General features: G+C 44.9%; 1 protein-coding gene across 5 annotated transcripts in view; it reads right to left on the bottom strand.

Moving 5' to 3' along the window:
• rtel1 (regulator of telomere elongation helicase 1) overlaps positions 1–22,146 on the bottom strand; it is a 190,574-nt gene that overhangs the window by 99,298 nt on the left and 69,130 nt on the right. For all 5 annotated transcript variants that reach the window (XM_038803195.1, XM_038803196.1, XM_038803197.1 and 2 more), the window contains 6 exons: positions 18,359–18,456; positions 17,226–17,281; positions 11,130–11,204; positions 10,159–10,240; positions 1,318–1,450; positions 4–117 (listed from right to left, as the gene is read on the bottom strand). In XM_038803195.1, the coding sequence (XP_038659123.1) occupies positions 4–117; positions 1,318–1,450; positions 10,159–10,240; positions 11,130–11,204; positions 17,226–17,281; positions 18,359–18,456 (558 nt within the window). The remainder of the gene's footprint in view (positions 1–3; positions 118–1,317; positions 1,451–10,158; positions 10,241–11,129; positions 11,205–17,225; positions 17,282–18,358; positions 18,457–22,146) is intronic.

Here is a 22,146-nt window from a genome sequence, read left to right as displayed (position 1 = left end):
TACCTTTGATTATATGCAGAGCTTAACTGTGCTCCATCAGGGCCTTTTGGGACAATCCCAATCCATATTTGGTGTTTGTCAATCACATGAGGATTTTCCAGACTGACAGGAAAGGGGCTAAAAGATGTATTGGCATGTATTAATATAAATTTATTAGCCAGTTAAACACATCTGCATTATTATTCAAAAACGTTCTAATGATTTCAACAAACATTGTGATACTTTAAATATTCAACAAAATTATTCTAACAGTACCCAGCACTTTGAATGAGGGAACATTCATGTCAAATGCTAACAAAGCTAGTGGTTGGATTGTCCCAAAATGGGGCAATGTCCCCACGCCGGCGTAAATACACAGGCGTTGCACTCCCGGGTTTCCTGAAAAAAAGACAACCCGATTCACTTACCTCAGGGGCCCAGAGTGCTTCACAGTTTTGGCTGCGGATACGGGTCCTCGCACTTCTAGTTCCGAGTCCGTGCATGCGCAAGGCGGCGGCCTCCAGTGACTGCGGGGAGCGCCATGGCGGACTCGGACCGCGGAGGCAGCTCCGTAATGTAGGTCCCCCGATCTGCCACGCGCCCCTGCAGTGGATCGGCCCGATCTGTGGCCCGGATACCCATAAGGCCTCCACCCCGATCCACCCCCACCAGGGCGACCGTGGGCCATGCGAGAGTACCGACCGGCCACACCAAGTTAGTTCCATGCCATCGAGAACTTTGCCAGTCGAGAGCGGAGAATCGCTGGGCGGGCCTCTATCAATGGCCACCCCAGCCACGCGCCGTAATTCACGGAAGCGCGTATATTCGGGGCCCGGAGAATCGGCAAAGCGGCACTGGGCCCGATTCCGTTCGGAAAGCTGATTTTCCGCCCGCACGCCAAACGCGATTTCAGCGCGGGGCTGCGGAGAATCCAGCCCAGTGTTTCTTTTCCCGAACGAGCTCAAGCCGTTAGATCCACTTAATTTTTTAAAAAATGTATGGACTGTCACTCATCTAGTAATCTGCATATCATTTCTACAAAATGCAGGAGGATATTGTTCTTTCAAATTGTAATGCCTTAGTCACAGTGGCACTGGCTCAAATATCTAAATGGAACAATCTTTATAAGTAATAAGATGACTGCATCTTGTGACTATTAGTTGGTTCAGTGTGAGCCTGTGCTGCTTGACGCCGTGGAATACGTGAACATGCAGGCTTGGTGAACTTCTAAAAATTAATAATGTTATACATCCTAATTCGATTTTCAGTTGGTAACAGTGTTGAAAGCAAGTTAAGTGGTTTAATACATTTCTACATTTATAAAAAAAACATACTCACATTTGCATTTCTGAAGTGAAAGAGGACAATGGAGCAAGTGTACCGCTTGTGAGGATGATCGATTGAACCCCTTGGCGTACCAGCTCAGCCATACTGTATCCAGGGGAGAAGCACCAGTAGCTTAAAATTTTTCCTGTCAACAGAATAATTTTTTTCCTCACAAAGGCAAAAACAATTGGGTGTCATAATATTTAAACTTATCTCGAGTACTGCATATCTTAACAGTAAACCTTTTCCAGTAATTATCTCTGTCCCAGTTTTTAAGTTCAATGGGGGGGACATTTAAAAAACATTGCAGGATGTGTGATGAAAGTTATGAGCAGGCTATGGGCAGCGTAATGAACTGGATATGGAACTCATCCCACTGTATTTCAATCCTTGTTCCAGTCCCTGGTGCAAACAAAGTCACAACATTTATAAATAATTTAATAATTTAAATTTTTTTTAGAATCTTTATTAGTGTCACAAGGATGCCTACACTAACACTTCAATGACATTACTGTGAAAATCCCCTAGTTGCCACATTCTGGCGCCTGTTCGGGTACACAGAGGGAGAATGAGAATACAGAATGTCCAATTCACCTAACAAGACCCCTCTCCCAAGCATACCCCTGGCAACCGACCAAGTGATTGAAAACAAGCTGGATAAACTTAATGCTAAACTTACCTCTCAGAGGGAAGTAAGAGACTGCTGTGTGCTCTGTTTCAAAGAGACATGGCTCACCTCCGCCTCACTGGACTGTGCCATACAAGCTGAAGGCTTCTCAATTCATCTGGCAGACCGTACCGCGTCATCAGGCAAAGCAAAGGGTGGAGGAGTTTGCCTACTCATCAACTCTTCCTGGTGCTTGGATGTGGTGATCTGGCGACCTACTGCTCCCCAGACCTGGAATACCTGACCGTGAAGTGCCGCCCACAATATCTTCCACAGGAGTTCACTTCAGCCATTATCACAGCGGTCTATTTCCCACCCCAGGCAGAAGTGGGGAAGGCGCTGGACGAACTGTACACAGTTATAAACAACTACGGAACAGAACACCCGGAGGCCTTGTTCATCGTGGCCGGAGACTTCAACAAGGCTAACCTCAAGAGTGTCACTGCCAAAATTCCACCAGCACATCTCCTGTCCCACCATGGATGACAACATTCTTGACCACTGCTACTCAAAAATCAAGGGCACCTACCGTTCCACCCCCGACCGCACTTTGGGAAATCAGACCACAAGAGGGTGCTCCTTCTCCTGGCATACAAGCAGAAACTCAAGCGGGAGAATCCAGCTAAGAAGGTCGTGCAGTGCTGGTCCGAGGAAACAGAAGAGCTCTTACGTGATTACTCAGAGACAGTGGACTGGTCCATATTTAAGAACTCAACGACCAACTTAAATGAGTATGCCATCACCGTCACAGCAAATGTGTGGACGACTGCGTGCCAAAGAAAGCAGTACGTATGTTCCCCAACCGGAAACCATGGTTCAATCGTGAGATTGACTCCCCACTGAAGGACAGGTCTGAGGCATTCAAATCAGATGACCCTGACCTATACAAGAAATCCAGGTGCGACCTCCGCAAAGCCATCGAGATGCCAAGAGAGAATATCAAACCAAGCTAGAGTCACAGACAGACTCTCAGCAGTTGTGGCAAGGACTAAACAACATAACGGGCTACAAAGCGAAGCCGAACAGTATCTCTAGCAGCAGCGCACCCCTCCCTGATGAACTCAACGCATTCTATGCTCGGTTCGAGCAGGAAACCAACAATTCGCTGTCGAGTGCCCCAGCAGCCCATAACTCACCAATACCCACCATCACAGCTTCCAAAGTCAGATCGGCCTTCCTGAAAGTGACCCCTCGGAAGGCGACAGTGCCATCACTAGGGGTACACAGAGGTGTTCGCGGACATCTTTAACGTGTCCCTACTCTATCTCCGAGATTCCCACCTGCTTCAAGAAGGCCACCATCATACCGGTGCCAAAGAAGAACCAGACAACGTGCCTCAATGACTACCGTCTGGTGGCCCTGACTTCAGTCGTAATGAAGTGCTTCGAGAGATTGGTCATGAAGCGCATCACCTCCATACTCCCAGAATGCCTTGATCCACTGCAATTTGCATACCGCCACAACCGGTTTACAGCAGACGCCATTTCCCTGGCCCTACACTCATCCATAGACCATCTCGACAACAAGGACTCCTACATCAGACTCCTATTTATTGACTACAGCTCTACCTTCAACACCATAATCCCAGCCAAGCTCATATCAAAACTCCAAAACCTAGGACTCGGCTCCCCGCTCTGCAACTGGATCCTCGACTTTCTGACCCATAGACCACAATCAGTAAGAATGACCAACAACACCTCCTCCACAACAGTCCTCAATACCAGGGCCCCGCAAGGCTGCGTACTTAGCCCCCTACTCTACTCCCTGTACATACACGACTGCGTGGCAAAATTTGGTTCCAATTCTATCTACACGTTTGCTGACGATACGACCATTGTGGGCCAGATCTTAAATAACGATGAGTCAGAACACAGGAGGGAGATAGAGAACCAAGTGGAGTGGTGCAGCAACAATCTCTCCCTCAATGCCAGCAAAACTAAAGAGCTGGTCATTGACTTCAGGAAGCAAAGTACTATACACACCCCTGTCAGCATCAACGGGGCCAAGGTGGAGATGGTTATCAGTGTCAAACTCCAAGGGGTACACATCTCCAAAAATCTGACTTGGGCCACCGATGTCGACGCTACCACCAAGAAAATACAACAACGCCTATACTTCCTCAGGAAACTAAGGGAATTTAACATGTCCACATTAACTCTTACCAACTTTTACAGATGCACCATAGAAAGCATCCTAGCCTGCTGCTCGCCAACTGCTCCGCCCAGGCAAGAAACATCAGAGAATCGTGAACACCTCCCAGTCCATCACACAAACATGCTTCCCATCCATTGACTCCATCTGCACCTCCCGCTGCCTGGGGAAAGTGGGCAGCATAATCAAAGACCCCTCCCACCCGGCTTACTCACTCTTCCAACTTCTTCCATCAGGCAGGAGATACAGAAGTCTGAGAACATGAACGAACAGACTCAAAAACAGCTTCTTCCTTGCTGTTGCCAGACTCCTAAATGACCCTCTTATGGACTGATCTCATCAACACTACACCCCCGTATGCTTCATCCAATGCCGGTGCTTATGTAGTTACATTGTATACCTTTCTGTTGCCCTATTATGTATTTTCTTTTATTCTCTTTGCTTTCCATGTTAATGATCTGTTGAGCTGCTCGCAGAAAAATACTTTTCACTGTACCTCCCTACACGTGACAATAAACAAATCCAATCCAATCCAGCATGTCTTTTGGGACTTGTGGGAGGAAATGGGAGCACCCATAGTAGATCTAATTAAGATCTAATATATAAACCATATAAAGGCATTAATTAAGGAAACCATGAAACCTTTTCACAACTCTGATATTACCATGAAATGTGAATGTTGTCTTCCTTTGTTCTACCAGTATGAATTTTTAAATTCAGTTTAGAATTCTGCGTACCTACGCAAGCCCACAGGGGTCCTGCAGCAATGTACTATGACTCACATTTATAAAGTAACAAAATATATGTAAATGACTCTGAAGCATCTGCACATACTTCTTGTCACATCGGGATTCTATCACACATGATCGCAAGTAAAATATTTCAAATACTGGGGACATTTCTGTTACCGCTCTGCGTGACTGTCAAATGTCCTCATCCTATTGATTTATTTTAAATTTTACTTAGTTAAGAATTAACTGCATTGCTGTGGGTCTGGAGTCACAAATAGGCCAAATGAAAGATTTCCTTCCTTATAGTATCGTGAACCAGATGGCTTTTTATAACAAACAATGGTTTCATCGTACCATTATTGAGACAGGGCCCAAACAGGGGCTGGTTTAGCACACTGGGCTAAATCGCTGGCTTTTAAGGCAGACCAAGGTAGGCCAGCAGCACGGTTCAATTCCCGTACCAGACTCCCCGAACAGGCGCCGGAATGTGGCGACTAGGGGCTTTTCACAGTAACTTCATTGAAGCCTACTTGTGACAATAAGCGATTTTCATTTTTCATTTCATTTCATTAAAAAAATATATATATACTAATTGAATTTGCTCTGATACCAGCTGCGAGAATGTTGGACATCCGATACTTCTTAGGATCTGGCTTAATTGATCATAACTGGTTTTTAAAATGTAACGCGTGGAAGAACCAAGCGTAGACATATGGATGAAAATGGAATAGTGTAGGTCAGATAGGCTTCAGATGGTTTCACAGGTCGGCGCAACATCGAGGGCCGAAGGGCCCGTACTGCGCTGTAGTGTTCTATGTTCTATGTTCTATGTAAGGACATAAGTGGCAGAACACCAAGAAACACCAAAAACATTCTTTACCATACAAACTTGAACAAAACAAACAACAATAATGACCACATAGGTACACTGAGGAAATAAGATAATGATTCTAAACAATGAGCTACTAGCTCAAACTTAATCCAAAAATTTAGCCCAACTTAATCATTTTTACTCTAATAGGGTTGTAAACATACTCATACTTTGGGAGGTAGTTCCTTTTCCTCTGGGTCTAATGGCGCAGGTCACAGCTCAGGTCTATGATATCTACCTAACAATATGACCTCTTGGCCCAAGTATTGGCATTGCTGACGGTAACATGCCTCAATCCACCAGACACTTCCTTTTTTTATTAAATTTAGAGTACCCAATTCATTTTTTCCAATTAAGGGGTAATTTAGCACGGCCAATCCACCTACACTGCACATCTTTTGGGTTGTGGGGAATCCATGCAAACGCGGGGAGAATGTGCAAACTCCACACGGACAGTGACCCAGAGCCGGGATCGAACCTGGGACCTCGGCGTCGTGAGGCTGCAGAGCTAATCCACTGCGCCGCCGTTCTGCCCTCGTAGACACTCCCTTGAATCCTATTCCATAGCTGGACTTCCCTTTTCACAGAGCTACTTGGTTCTAGCCAATTTTCTAAAACTTCCTCTTTTCCTCTAAACATACAGAACTGTGTTCTCTGGGTTAAGTACAACAGACTGAGCGTCTGTAGCCTCCAGGTCAGTTTCTCTTGCTTTTTCCTAAAAGAAAACAAAACCCACCAGTTTTCCTTTGGAGTATGGCTCCACCCTCAGCAATTTTCCCCATAGCAACCTCAGGGCTCTCTTGTGTCTAAAAGTCTCTCACAGATGGGCCAAAAGTTCAAGCATGGTTTGTATACACAAACAAGCATTCCAAACCAAACCGAAAGTAAATAATCCCAATTCACCTGAAACAAAACCAAAATCCAACATTCATAACCCTTAACATAACTCACAGCAGTTGCTGTTGTCAGGTTTGAACCTGCATTCCAGGAACTGGACCTGTCCTCTAGTATTAGTTCATTATTAAATCATCACTTTGCCACTGCCTCCCAGTGTTGCAGTTTCTGAATAAACTACTCCACATAGCCACGAGTATTAATATAAAATCAAATTTCACCTATGTTGTAACTCTGGGTCAAATGAGGTTATAATTGACTGCGTAACTAGTCTATAATAATTTTGTAGTTATGCAGCTTTTATTTCTTAGGTGTGGATGAGATGGTGGCACAGTGGTTAGCACTGCTGCATCAGTGCCAGGGGCCAGGCTTCAATTCCAACATTGGATGACTGCCTGTGTCACGTTTGCACATTCTCCCCGTGTCTGTATGGGTTTCCTCCCAAAGCCCAAAGATGTGCAGGTCAGTTGGTGGATTGGCCATGCTCGATTGCCCCTTAGTGTCCAACGGTTAGGTGGGGTTGCAGGGATAGGGCAAGGGAATGGGCCGAGGTACGGTATTCTTTCAGAGGGTTGGTGTAGGCTCGAGGAGTCGAATAGCCTTCTTCTGCACTGGAAGGATTCTTTGACTCTATGAAATGTATCAATTGAACATAGTGAGAGGGATTCTCCATTGCCAGGTGCCACAATCGGGAACGGTGATCGGGTAGAGAATGGGTCCTGATGCCGAAATCGCGGTAGGTGCCAGTTCCCGATGCTCGGTCCCCTCCAAATCGAGATGTGCGCCACGCAAAGTCGAAACCCCGTTTGCATATAATTATCGGTCCCACCCACGATGCTGCACCTCTGATGGGCCGAGTTCCCGAAGGCGCGGGCCACATGTGGTCTCAGTGGTTGTGAGCCTGGCATGGCGGATGTGGAGAAAAAGAGAGGACTTGCGGACAGTATCCAGCACCGCCACATTCTGCCAAAAGCCGTGCCGCTGGCGGAGGGGCCTTCTGCGAGGGCTGGGGGGAGGAGTGGTGGGAGGTGGCCAGGAGGTGGATTGAGGGGGCAGGGTGGGCGACTACGCGGTCCAGCACAACTGCCGCCATCTTTTCCAGTGCGATCGGTGCGTGTGTGGGGGGGTGTAGGTGTATGCCCGGCTGGAGCTCGTCAGCCCTGTGCATGCCCAGCACGAACCCACCGATTCTCTCACTGTTTTACACGCATTCCACGGGTGTTTCACATGGCGCCTTTGCTAGTCCTTCAGCAGTACCGGAATCAGTGTGGTTACGGCACCGATTTTAACGCCGTGAAACACCACAGATCCTTCGTTGGCATCAGCACTTATCGCAACAACAGAGAATCCAGCCCCGTATTTTGTAATGTGTTTATTGCTCCTGCACTTTCTGCTGTGAAAAGAAGCGAAAGAACTTTGCTGCTTTTGATGTGGTGAGGATCTGTCAATCGTAGCAAGTGTTTATAAACATTGTGGTTAACATCAAAGAAGGGTACTTGATGCATTCCAGCATGAAGGGAAAGACAGATCAACAATCAACCAAACACTTATCTCTGGAGTAATAAAACTATCAATCACTGGCCAATGCAATGTATTGCTGTATGAAATTGAATGGAAGATTTGCATTTCAAAGGCTGTCAAGGGATTTGAAAACCTTTGAAAGTGTACTTGGCTTTCGAGGAAGCCTCTGACACTTGTGCGGCAACAGATGCGACGGACAGTTAAGTGAAAATGCAGTGATTTTTCACTCTACTGCGTGGACTGCTTTTCAGCTTTCAAGCAGTAGTCTCTGTTGCTGGGTCTGATTGGAGGCGTGTCAGTGGGTGTGGGGGGCAGCGGCAGGATTTGCGCTGTGGGGGGTGGAAGAGGCAGATTTCTGATGGACTTTGTAGGGCACCGCATTGGAACGAGATTGGCGCCCAGCAACGATCCAGTTTTCTGGCTGACGCTCAATTCTCTGCTGGATTGGGAAACCCACTACCAGAGTCGGCCAATGGAGAATCCACCCCAATGTTTCCCACTTGTGGGGAACACCAAAACTGTGGCCATAAATACAAGACAGCCACCAATAAATCCAATCGAGAACAGCAGGGTAGCATGGTGGTTAGCATAAATGCTTCACAGCTCCAGGGTCCCAGGTTCGATTCCCGGCTGGGTCACTGTCTGTGTGGAGTCTGCACGTCCTCCCCCTGTGTGCGTGGGTTTCCTTCGGGTGCTCCGGTTTCCTCCCACAGTCCAAAGATGTGCGGGTTAGGTGGATTGGCCATGCTAAATTGCCCGTAGTGTCCTAATAAAAGTAAGGTTAAGGGGGGGTTGTTGGGTTACGGGTATAGGGTGGATACGTGGGTTTGAGTAGGGTGATCATGGCTCGGCACAACATTGAGGGCCGAAGGGCCTGTTCTGTGCTGTACTGTTCTATGTTCTATGTTCTATGTAGAATTCAAGAGAAACTTCTGGATCCAAAGAGTAATTAGAATGTGGAACTTACTGTCACACAAGATTAGTCAGGGGCTTGACAGGGTAGGCACTGAGAGGATGTTTCCCCTGGTTGGGAGTCTAGATCACGGGATCACAGTCTCAGGATGGGGGGAGGATGGGGGCAGAATCATTTAGAATCGAGATGAGGAAAAATTTATTCAGTCAGAGAATTGTGAATCTTTGGCATTCTCTGTCGTCGGAGGTTGTTGGTGATCCATCATGTAGGATATTTAAGATTGAGATAGATAATTTTTTGATCTCTTTGGGAACAAAAATATATGGATGCACTGAGGAAAGTGTATTTGAGGTAAAAGATCAGCCATGTTTGTCATGAATGGCAGAGCAGGGACAAGGTCTACTTCCTGCTACAATTTATTTGGTTCTTGAGTCCTTATGTTCACCTGGAATAGCTGATGTATATAACATACATATGTCTATGCAGCTTTCCTTATTTGAGGGAGAAAGGGTTATATGAAATTGGGTGGAGACTCAAGTGAAGCATAAACACCAGAATTGACCAGTGCTTCTATGCTGTCAACCCTATGCAAGAGCTGGGCCCGTTTCAGCTATCCGGATTCAATGTTATTCTTCAACTAAAGTGTTGTAATGCAGAAGCACTGCAGTGCCACCACTAGGAGGAGGGTGCAATTACAATTTTGCACACGGTCATTTTATAACAGAAACATCTAAAAGAAAATACAGACCAACTATGAACATAAAATAACATCCGAGTTACCTGTAATATTGTTCCACTCTTCTGCACTGCGAGGTGACAGTAAAAATGAACTGCCCATCCACAGTAAAGCAGTGTTACTATGTGCTGACTACTTGGATTAATTGAAGGAAAAACTGACACATATTTAGCATCTTCTTGCGTCGGAGAAAAAAATTGACTTATATTGAAATACAGACATTTCTGGCAAATGGGAAAACACGATGGTTACTTTACACACATTAAAACTCCAAGGACCCACAAACAGCAAAAGCATAAATGATTATTTAAATTGATTTTATTGGGATTATTCCGTTGCCAGTCTAAGCTATTAGGATCAGGTTTGTACCTTGTTTTCTTGTAACTGATGAAGTCCATAAATCAGTTCTCTGTTGCTTCTTCTTCCCACTATTATCTGGGTGCACGTGAACCTAGGAGAAAATGAAATTTTTTTTTAATAGAATTTCAGGGCAGAAGGAGGCCATTCGACCCATCGAGTTTGCACTGGCTCCTGGAAAGAGCACCCTACCCAAGGTCAACACCTCCACCCTATCCCCACAACGCAGTAACCCCACCCAACACTAAGGGCAATTTTGGACACTAAGGGCAATTTTATCATGGCCAATCCACCTAACCTGCACATCTTTGTACTGTGGGAGGAAACCGGAGCACCCGGAGGAAACCCACGCACACACGGGGAGGATGTGCAGACTCCACACAGACAGTGACCCAAGCCGGGAATCGAACCTGGGACCCTGGAGCTTTGAAGCAATTGTGCTATCCACAATGCTACCTTGCTGCCCCAAAATTACAATGGCTTTCCGTTCAAGCAGCAGATGATGTATCACAGTGTTCTCCAGACGATATCTGCATGCCAAGTTATCAGAAGTATTTTCTAAACTGGTGCAATGAAGGTTACATGGCAGCCAAACAGCACAGGGGGCATCTGCGGGAAATGCGGATACTCATAGCAGCAAAAAATAAATAAAGAGCTGACAATTATAAAAACAGAGAAAACTCAGTAATTAGTAACAAAGATATTTTTTTTAATGATGGCAGCATTTTAAGTACTCAAGCACATTTCCATGTTGTATATACAATAGTGAGTCTGCAGGAAGCATACAGAATAACCACAGTGTAACTTCCAGGAATTGGTAAATTTACAGTCTTAACATTCCCAATATACCTCAAGGAAACATGATAAATTTAATTGGCATCTTGAAAAACAACTAAACATTTCAGAAAAGTCAATGATGTTTACTCTTGAGTAATACGGCGGCAGGAACACAATTTAAAAAAAAGATTACATTAAAAAATAACCTTGTAATGCTTGGTCACATTCTGTCCCATGGTATGTGGTGTAGTACCCTCTGGAGGAGTGATGCAGAAAACAATCTGAAAAGAAAGTTATATTTATTGTGACAATAAAATATTGTAACAAATTTACCACCAGCTTCAATACTTTTCTATAATTTGCAATCTGATGTATTTCAACACTTCAGTGCACTGGTTAAGTCAGCTCTCGTGTTGGTCCCATGACTGAAATCTGCTTCTTTTTGGACCAAATCCTGTTTTATCAGATGGCCTTGGGGCTTTGGCAACCTTTACTTGTGTCATTGCTTCCAGACAGTGTGTTCACTGCTGGACTCTCTCTGTCGCAGTACCTGGTCTGCTTGTGGGAGCTCAGTTTTCGGTTTACCCGCTGGGAATTTTCACTCTCTGCTCAACTAGCTCGGATTTGTTCTTGCTAGTTCCCATCCGTTCCCTCGATCCTTACCCCCTCACCATAGTGAACAATTTTGCTACATCAGTTTTGTCAGATTTTTCATGATCAACAAACCCTTAATAATTACTGAATTTCATTTGCCAAAGAAAATGTGTCAAATTTCCTGACAGGTACTTCATATTTTGTTCGTCAGCTCTGCGAGTTGATGCCATTGCCATCTCAGAAAGATAGATCAATACTAGGTACTGTCTTCACTTCCCTTTAGGGCATAAGTGCTGCCCACAATTACAAGACACGTTCTTTTAAAATTAAAAAGGTGGGGCAGCACGGTGGCACAGTGGCTAGCATTGCTGCCTATGGTGCTGAGGACCTGGGTTCAAATCCTGGCCCTGGGTCACTGTCCATGTGAAGTTTGCACATTCTCCCAGTGTCTGCGTGGGTTTCACCCCCACAACACAAAGATGTGCAGGATTAGCGGATTGTCCACTCTAAATTGCTCCTTAATTGGTAAAAATAATTGGGTACTCTAAATTTGTATTAAAAAAAAATTATTTTTTTTTATTAAAAAGGAAATAGTGGGAGGATCACATGATGTGAGTGCGGAAGCGGCTGAGTTTTCCTGAGCTCCGGCTCATCTTTTAAACCTTCATTTTATCCTGGTGCACATTTCATATTTGCTTTTTGCTCAGTGACAAGGCTTGTCCCTGGAAAATCCTGATGGTGTTTTGCAAAGAGGGGCGGAGATAAATAGCCAAAATCTATTGCCCTTGGCAGTCAGTGGGCTAGTAGGACCCAGCTTGCAGTGGTGCAGTTGCTTTTGGGAGGGCTCTCGCTTTGGGGGTACAGTGTGCATCGCATGACGGCCTCCATGGAAGATGGTTGTCTTGGTTGAGAATCTCGGCTCTGCGGTTGAAAGTCGTTTGAGCTTACTTTGAAGAATTGTGGGGTGCCTTTAGGGGAGCAGTGGTTGCGCATGAGAGAGGTCTTGCGCTTGAAAAAGCACTTTTCCTTGTGAGGGCCGACCTTCGTGTTGTCAAGATCCTACTGCATGGCATATCATCTATCCTGACGGGTTCGGGAGATGGGGTCTGGGCAAGGTGTGCCCACAAACCTGGTCCCTCGCGAGAAGTGGGAGGAGAGTTCCCAATTGAGTTTGAAAATTGGCAGCCTTGCTTTGGTAATCTTGATTGGGAGGCTGGGTGCATCAGTTTCGATGGAGCACAACGTATCCAATCTTCAAGGACAACGGTTGGTTGGGGCCACCAATCACTAGTCCTATATCGTCCTGTTCTTGACGCTTGTCGTGAGGGGTTGGAGGTGGCCGAGCAGGTCGAGTCATTCCGCCGGCCAGGGCCTCGGTTGTGGACCGCCTGGGTGTCGGAGAGGCGACATGGTGGAAGTAATGACACCTCGTCGCCGATTGTTGGAATCCTTGAAGAAACCCTGAAGAGTGCTTGCAGATCGTATCTTATACTTTTCTTTCTGATGCAGCATGAACAATGTCTTTATCCTGCAATTGTTCTATAATCCTGGACGTTACTCCCTGGTGATCATGTTGTTGATTATTCATTGTTTTTTAAAAATCCTGCAAGGGGGTATTAGATGTGAGTATGAGGCAGATTATCATCGATTATCCTGTTCTCGAAATCATATTGAGCCGATTCTGTTATCTGCTAAAAGTGATGCCCTGATTTCTTCCTGCATTGGCAAGCAACATTCGTTAGTGCAGGAAATGTGAATAAGTGCGGCCTCTGCGCTACCAGCGCCGGGAAACACCCAGCTAAACGCACCTGACACAGAACTCCGTTTCATTTCCATTAAATCGTGCCCATTGTTGCTGGTCCTCCCTCAATTGAAAGGAATGATGTTGGTTCTGCCCTGGGCCTGGGATTGGGGTTAAGTTGCATTGTGTGGCCTGTATGTAACTCCCCTTAGTACTGAGGATTGTGCATATTTTCTTTGGTTTTTGTAATGGTGAATATGATGAATCCGTCCTTGGCTCCTACATGGATACAGATGGGTCTGGTTATCCGAAGAGAGGAGGCTGTGATAGATCGTTGGTACCTTTGGTGCTGATTCATGTTGGCGTGCACTCTTACATGGCGCAGAAAAGTTATCCTGATTCCTGCTGATGGTAATGGGCTTGTGCGGCGTGGGAGGGTGTGCAACATTTTGCCATGTTTATACGGCCTCATCCCGTTTCTCCCTCAGTCTGTGATGGGGCTACATAGGTACCTAGTTATGTCTAATGATTGTATCATAGATTATCATAGAATTTACAGTGCAGAAGGAGGCCATTCGGCCCATCGAGTCTGCACTGGCTCTTAGAAAGAGCACCCTACCCAAGGTCAACACCTCCACCCTATCCCCATAACCCAGTAACCCCACCCAACACGAAGGGCAATTTTGGGCACTAAGGGCAATTTATCATGGTCAATCTACCTAACCTGCACATCTTTGGACTGTGGGAGGAAACCGGAGCACCCGGAGGAAACCCACGCACACACGGGGAGGATGTGCAGACTCCGCACAGACAGTGACCCAAGCCGGAATCGAACCTGGGACCCTGGAGCTGTGAAGCAATTATGCTAACCACCATGCTATCAAGCCAGTTGTGATGCTGTTTTCCTTTCCCTCTCTGTAATCATTTATGCGGAGCCATTAATTTTTCTCCTTGCCTACTGTGATGTATTGTTTTGTAATTTTGTTGCGTTACTCTCGAAAATGTAAAACCTTAATAAACATGCTTTTTTTTTCAAACGGAAGGAGTGACAATACTTGGGGACATGATTTTCTCTTCCTTCCCCATCATATGCTGGAAAAGCAAAAGGAAACGAAACACCCTTCAGGGGACAAATTAAAAAGAGAACCTGCTGTTATTCCCAAGAGCTTAAAACCTTGGCCATGAAGAAAACAGATGGGAGTGCAAGCTGGTTAATCGCACACAATTCACACCCATGGCAATTAGAGCTGTATATTGAAAATATTCCATTTACTTTGCTGTCAACTTACATTGGTTCCGATGACATCAGCAGCGATTTAAAAATAACAGTTTCACAGGCAGTTTTGCAATCAAAAGCAAACTGCTGACAACAATCCTGTTTGCTTATGTGATCTTCAAACAAAATAGCCAACCTATCCCTATGGTCAGTGGATAATCTACGTTAGTGCCTCATCATAACAACCAAATCGTCCTTCCAAGTTGAAGAAAATAAGTTTTAACAGCTAATTGTTACAACATCATTATGCATCTAAAATACTACATACTACCATTATCTGCTTCTTCTACAGGCAGCAAAGCTTTGGATAAACTGACATTTATGGAGGATGGAAGAAGCAAGGTGTTGCATGATGTTGGTTAGAGGTTGGTATCATAGAATTTTTACAGTGCAGAAGGAGGCAATTCGGCCCATCGAATTGCACCGGCTCTTGGAAAGAGCACCCTACCCAAACCTCCACCCTATCCCCATAACCCAGTAACCCCACCCAATACTGAGGGAAATTTTGGACACTAAGGGCAATTTAGCATGACCAATCCTCCTAACCTGCACATATTTAGACTGTGGGAGGAAACCGGAGCACCCGGAGGAAACACACGCACACACGGGGAGGACATGCAGACTCCGCACAGACAGTGACCCAAGCCGGGAATCGAACCTGGGACCCTGGAGTTGTGAAGCAATTGTGCTAACCACTATGCTACCGTGCTGCCCAATAGGTAGGTCTGAAGAAGTCTTTATAGTCATACATAAGTTAACTGAAGTCTTTATTGAGTACTAGAACCATTTCCAAGAATATAGTAAAGGGTACAAGCCGGGAGTATTTCCACGCTTGGTTCTCCACATCTCTGTCCAACACCACACTGACCCTAGGTGTGAATTATGTGCTCTCTTACATCATGGTGGGCGGAACTGTACTCAGTCCCGCATTGACACCATATATGCCAGGCCCTTATTCTACAGGAGGCAGGCCACGAGAGCACTGGAATTAGTCAGAAGGTGACCACAAGGATCTGTTCTGGGGCCGTTGCTGTTTGTCATTTTTATAAATGACCTAGAGGAGGGCGCAGAAGGTTGGGTGAGTAAATTTGCAGACGACACTAAGTCGGTGGAGTTGTAGACAGTGTGGAAGGATGTTGCAGGTTACAGAGGGACATAGATAAGCTGCAGAGCTGGGCTGAGAGGTGGCAAATGGAGTTTAATGTGGAGAAGTGTGAGGTGATTCACTTTGGAAAGAATAACAGGAATGCGGAATATTTGGCTAATGGAAACATTTTTGGTAGTATGGATGAGCAGAGGGATCTCGGTGTCCATGTACATAGATCCCTGAAAGTTGCCACCCAGGTTGATAGTGTTGTGAAGAAGGCCTATGGTGTGTTGGCCTTTATTGGTAGAGGGATTGAGTTCCAGAGCCATGAGGTCATGTTGCAGCTGTAAAAAACTCTGATTCGGCCGCATTTGGAGTATTGCGTACAGTTCTGGTCACCTCATTATAGGAAGGACGTGGAAGCTTTGGAATGGGTGCAGAGGAGATTTACCAGGATGTTGCCTGGTATGGAGGGAAAATCTTATGAGGAAAGGCTGATGGACTTGAGGTTGTTTTCGTTAGAGAGAAGAAGGTTAAGATGTGACTTAATAGCGGCATACAAAATGATCAGAGGGTTAGATAGGGTGGACAGTGAGAGCCTTCTCCCACGGATGGAGGTGGCTAGCACGAGGGGACATAGCCTTAAATTGAGGGGTAATAGATATAGGACAGAGGTCAGAGGTAGGTTTTTTACGTAAAGAGTGGTGAGGCCGTGGAATGCCCTACCTGCAACAGTAGTGAACTCGCCAACATTGAGGGCATTTAAAAGTTTATTGGATAAGCATATGGATGATAATGGCATAGTGTAGGTTAGATGGCCTTTAGTTTTTGACTTCCCATGTCGGTGCAACATCGTGGGCCGAAGGGCCTGTACTGCGCTGTATCGTTCTATGTTCTATGTGACAAAGGTAGAGATGTGGATTCTAACAGCAAAATAGCTAAGGCAGGGGCAGAGACAACTGATATTACGGAGGCAGTCTTTGTTACGGACATATGGTAGGAAGCTCAGATCAGGTCAAAGAGGGTACTGAGGTTGTGAACAAAGCTTTAATCTGAGATAGTGAACAGGGAACCAGCCAATATTTGGCACTCCTCCCACATTCATGGAATTCATCCAGCACAAGGCTGCGGGTGGTGGAAGGTGGGGAAGAGGGGCACTGGGGCGGGTGAGGATGCTGAGAAAGGCAATTCAGATCAGCAGAACAACAATAATTACAAGTATTGCAAAGCCAACCAGTGGGGGGCAGCAAATATATTCACAGCATCATCTGTAGGTGCATTCTCACATTAGCTTCGCAATTCAGGACATTCACTACTTCTAACATGTGACAGATGAATGCTCCAAACCTCTGTGTACACATTGATCTTTATGTTTCAGACTACGTCTCATTTCCATAATCAACTTTAGGCTTATTTCGCAAACTGAATGATCATCATTCTCCGTACGCTCAGTTCAAATTAACAGCAGGCCTAATTATGCTTCTACAATGAGTGTAAACCAATTTTAAAAAGGAAATGATTATTTTGGATCAAATTATTAAAGAAACAGATGCAATTTTACTCAAAACCGGTTTAGAGGATCACAATTTGATAAGGCATCTTACCTCAAGAATGTCAGCTACTTTCTGTAGCCCACTTGTATTGGTGAATATTCCACTGCCTAAAAGATATGCAAATAAAGAATTCAGTTTAACCTCAAGCACCAATTATCTTGGTGTGTTGATGAACAACTTACTTGACAAGTTTTTGGAGGGGGTGCATGGACATGATCTGAGTGTCTTTATCACTCAAGTGTCTTTAAGCCAGAGATAGATAGGTTCTTGATTAATAAGGGGATCAGGGGTTATGGGGAGAAGGCAGGAGAATGGGGATGAGAAAATATCAGCCATGATTGAATGGCGGAGCAGGCTCGATGGGCTGAGTGGCCTAATTCTGCTCCTATGTCTTATGGTTTCAAGATCTGAAAGACATTGCTAGCATCGAACTAATCACGCACAATGAACAGCTTGGTCGCTTTCCATTTTCAAACTACACCCTCCCTAGTGAAGGTGATTCATCGCAATTATATTTCCATTGTCCAAACTGAGCAAAGCACATGAACTAAAAATGTTCATATGTTATTACAAACACCAGAAACATTCAGGATTATTATAACTTCATTAATGTTTACATTGGAAGTACCTGCACAAATTCATTTGAATCATTCGTACAGGTAATTTTCTCGTGGTGCTATTAAATGGCAGATATTTGAAAGTTCATCTCAGTCCCCTTGGAGTCTCATTGTGGAGGGGAGAGCTGGATTTTCAACACACAGTTCTTCACTCGTTCACTCCTCCGAACATAATCCACAATGTGCAGGTTTGGTGGATTGGCCATGTTAAAACTGGCCCTTAGTGTCCAGGAATGTGCAGTTGAGGTGGGGTTACGGGGATAGGACAGGGGAGTGGGCCTAGGTAGCGTGCTATTTCAGAGGGTCAGTGCGGACTCAATGGGCAGAACGGCCTCCACCTGCACTGTAAGGGCTCTATGATAATCAGTGAAATTTTTTGGCAGATTCAATGTAGATTGCACGACAAAAATATTCAAATAAATGTATATATACTCAAGTGTTCTTCTTGCATTACCCAATAAATGATAGATGCTTCATAAAGTAGCCATAAGAAAATATCAATTCAAAATTCTGCACCTCTGCGAGAGATGCAGGAAATTGAAAAGACAAACAATATCAAATACTTACGCTCTGACAGAGCGCTCAAGATCTGATCCAGTGCTTCTAAAATCGCAGACTTATTTTGGAAAGTAATCTGAGCTTGTGCAAACAATTCAAAGATGAAACTGGAAAAGAAGATCGCATCAGATTAAAATAAATTGAATAATTAATTCCGGAAATATTAACTCTGTTTCTCTCCTCAGATGCTGCATGACCTCCCAGGTACTTCCAGCACATTCTGGTTTTATTTCAGCCTTCCAGAATTTGCAGTTTATTTGCTTTTGTATTAGGAAATGTCTTAATTTCTTATTGAAATAATCAAGTTTTTAAACAGATTAAGCTTTGCTACTTCTTTAGCCTTCATGATCAGAGATTGAATTATTAATAATAATAATCTTTATTATATGCAATAATGGGACAAGCTCTAGGTCATCAGCAGGAAACAACACCCCAGCCACGTGTCTGGTCAAACACTGATCATCATTAACCAAATCCCAGGAATGAAATAGCTGAATCTACCAAATTCTTATTAGCTAACATTTCTTGGGAACCTAAAGGGTAACATTATTTTCTGAAATATTGCTCCTGCGAGTTGAGAACTTCAATATATTTAGCTCGATTGCTGGTTACAAAGTCCAGTACGCAAAGAATTTCAAAGGATTTTACTGCACAGGAAAATGTTGTTCAGCCCAATGTGTCTATCTTTGATACTTGTGCGTCACACCATTGCAATAAAAAGGGGGGCAGATGCTCATGTCATTAATGGCACTTTCTGGGCACCTGTCCCACAGGAGCCATATGAAACAGCACCTTGCAGCTCTGTCAGGTGGCTGGTCAATTCAGCCAAGGAATTCAAAAATAAATACTGCATTGTCTTTGCTACTGTTCAGAAAGCAGGATTTGGCACCAACATCCAAGCTCATTTAGGAGAAAGGACAAACTGGTGGCATCCACCAATCCTGTCCTTGAGCGACATGGACATAGTAAGGCACAAAATACACCTAATCTCCCATTTAGTTTTCCCAACAAAAAGAAAAGCCTCACCCCATCCACCAAGGGTGAGGAAATTCCTTTACTTTGAGGATGGTGAGAATGTAGGACATGCATAATTGTTGAGGTGAATTGCATAAATGCATTTGAGGGGAACTTTGGTAAGTCCAGGAGAGAAAGGAACACAAGGAATATTGATAGTGATATGAATACGATGCTGATATGATGGATAAATACCAACATAGACATGTTGGGCTAGACTGCCTGTTTCTGGACTGTAAAACCCATTGAAATTCTTTATGTGCTGCAACTTCATAAGTACCAATAGTGTTGAATATATTACGGTTCTCAACCCAGAAGAGAGAGTATTGCAGAATATAATATAGCAATGTTAGCTGATAAGAATTGGAAAGTTTCAATGATTTCATCACCTGGGTTAACATTCCACAGCCAGAAGTTTGTGCGATTACATCCAGAATTAAAACACCAGTATTTATTATATACCCACAGGGCCGTGTCCTCAGCCGAACCATCTCTCCAGATGCTTCATCAATGACCTACCCTTCATCATTAGGTCAGAAGTGGGTTGTTTTCTGATGATTGCACAATGTTCAGCACCATTCGCAAACCTTCAGATACTGAAGCAGTCCATGTTCATATGCAGCTAGACGTGGCCAACATTCAGGTTAAGTGGCGAGTGACATTCAAGCCACACAAGTGTCAGGCAATGACCATGTCCAACGAGCAATGACCATGTCCAACAAGCAAAAATCTATCCATCGCCTTTGATGTGCAATGGCATTACAATCGCTGAATTCTTCAATATTAAGGTAAAGGTAAAGTCGCCATAGTCCCAGATGACCATAGGCTGATTTCCCCTTTGAGGCGGAGAGCTGACTCATGGTGATTTAACCTGAGGGTTACCACACCTCAGGTGGCCTTCATGAAAAACCTTAGCCGGTATGGGAATTGAACCCGCGCTGCTGGCCTTGCTCTGCATCATAAACCAGCCATCTAGCCAAGTGAGCTAAACCATATAGTTGGACCAAAATCTGGGAACTTCCTTCCTAATAACACGGTGTGCATACCTACACCAGATGGACTGCATTCGTTCAAGAAGACAGCCCACCACCACTTAGGGCATTTAGGGATGGGCCTCAAATGTTGGCCTTGCCAAGATCACGCACACCCCATGAAAGGATAAGAACGCTTCTGGGGCAAATGGTCTAGCAGAATTTTTGAAATAAGGACAAGTGCACATGCCTTGCCATCCCCGTAGATTCTAACCAACTCTGGAAACTATGAGATAAATTTGCTGTACCTGCAGCAGGAACTAGCAGAAATCAATCAGCAGCTAAAATGAAAGTAGCTGATGACCTCTTTGAATGGCATTGGTAGGGGAGGGAATGGGTGGCCTTCCTCCTGTTGAGTTAATGTTTAGCTGTGCAAAGTTAAAAAGATGACATTACATGGAGCACTGGGCTCCCAAACAGCAGCACTAACAACAAATCAGTGTTACATGCTGATTGGGGTACTGATTTGCTACTCTGTGAATGGGCGAATGCTCCCTGTGCGCATGTTCGCATCCACAATAAAACAGCACCAGATGTTTATATTTTGGAGGTAAAGTACCAGCCAAACTGACACTAGATATCAGGTCCACTAACCTAAGAGAAAATAACTTAAAAGGGATATTATACAGCAGAGGGCAGCAGAGCGGACCGCTGATTGGCTGTTGCGGGGAAAATTTGCATCAGTGCATTGCGGTCACTGTATCCAGAAGGTGTACCTGAGCAAGACACCCTCCGTGTTCAAGTGAAGGCAAGGATCCAGCAGAGGGCAGCAGAGCATGGCCGCTGATTGGCTGTTGCGGGGAAAATTTGCATCAGTGCATTGCGGTCACTGTATCCAGAAGGTGGTTTGTGGAGGAGCTGTTGTCAAGTGGCAGCTAAAGCCCAAACACTTCTTCAGTATTTCTCTCCCTACCTCCTCCTCTAACCAAAAAAAATCACTGTAAAGATCCCAGCTGAGTACAGATCAAGAGGGATACTCGAGGGCAGGTAGAAGTAGAAAGAAGTTGAACCGTGACGTCACAGCCAGCAGGTAAATGATTGGCTGGTGAATGGTAAGTAGTCTTTCTTTTCCCTGAGGTGTGTTGATAAGGTAAGGTTTTTCTATTTCTTTTTTTTTTAAATCGTGTGATTGGTAAATTTTTTTATCTTTTTCTCCTTTTTCATTTATCTATTATTTGATATTATAGTTGGACTAAGTTAAGCTTATGATTAAAAATGGCAGGAGATCTCAGACCCGTGTTATGCTCCTCTTGCTCAATGTGTGAGCTCAGGGACGTGGCTGATGTCCCTGGCTCCTTCATGTGCGGGAGGTGTGTCGAGCTGCAGCTCTTGTTAGACTGCATGACGGCTCTGGAGCTGCAGATGGACTCAATTGGTAGCATCCATGATGCTGAGGAGGTCGTGGATAGCACGTTTAGCGAATTGGTCACACCACAGATTAGGATTACTGAGGGAGAAAGGGAATGGGTGAACAAAAGGCAGAGAAAAAGCAGGAAGGCAGTGCAGGTGTCCCCTGCGGTCATCTCCCTCCAAAACTGGTACACCGTTTTGGATACTGTTGGGGTAGATAGCTCACCAGGGGAAGGCAGCAGTAGCCAGGTTCATGGCACCATAGCTGGCTCTGCTGTACAGAAGGGCAGGAAAAAGAGTGGAAGGGCTATAGTCATAGCGAATTCAATTGTAATGGGAGTAGATAGGCGGTTCTGTGGTCGAAAACGAGACTCCCGAATGGTATCTGCCTCCCAGGTGCAC

The sequence above is a fragment of the Scyliorhinus canicula genome, chromosome 7, assembly GCF_902713615.1.
Source record: "Scyliorhinus canicula chromosome 7, sScyCan1.1, whole genome shotgun sequence".
In the NCBI taxonomy this organism is placed as follows: domain Eukaryota; kingdom Metazoa; phylum Chordata; class Chondrichthyes; order Carcharhiniformes; family Scyliorhinidae; genus Scyliorhinus; species Scyliorhinus canicula.
This window is presented reverse-complemented; position numbering and strand designations above follow the sequence as displayed.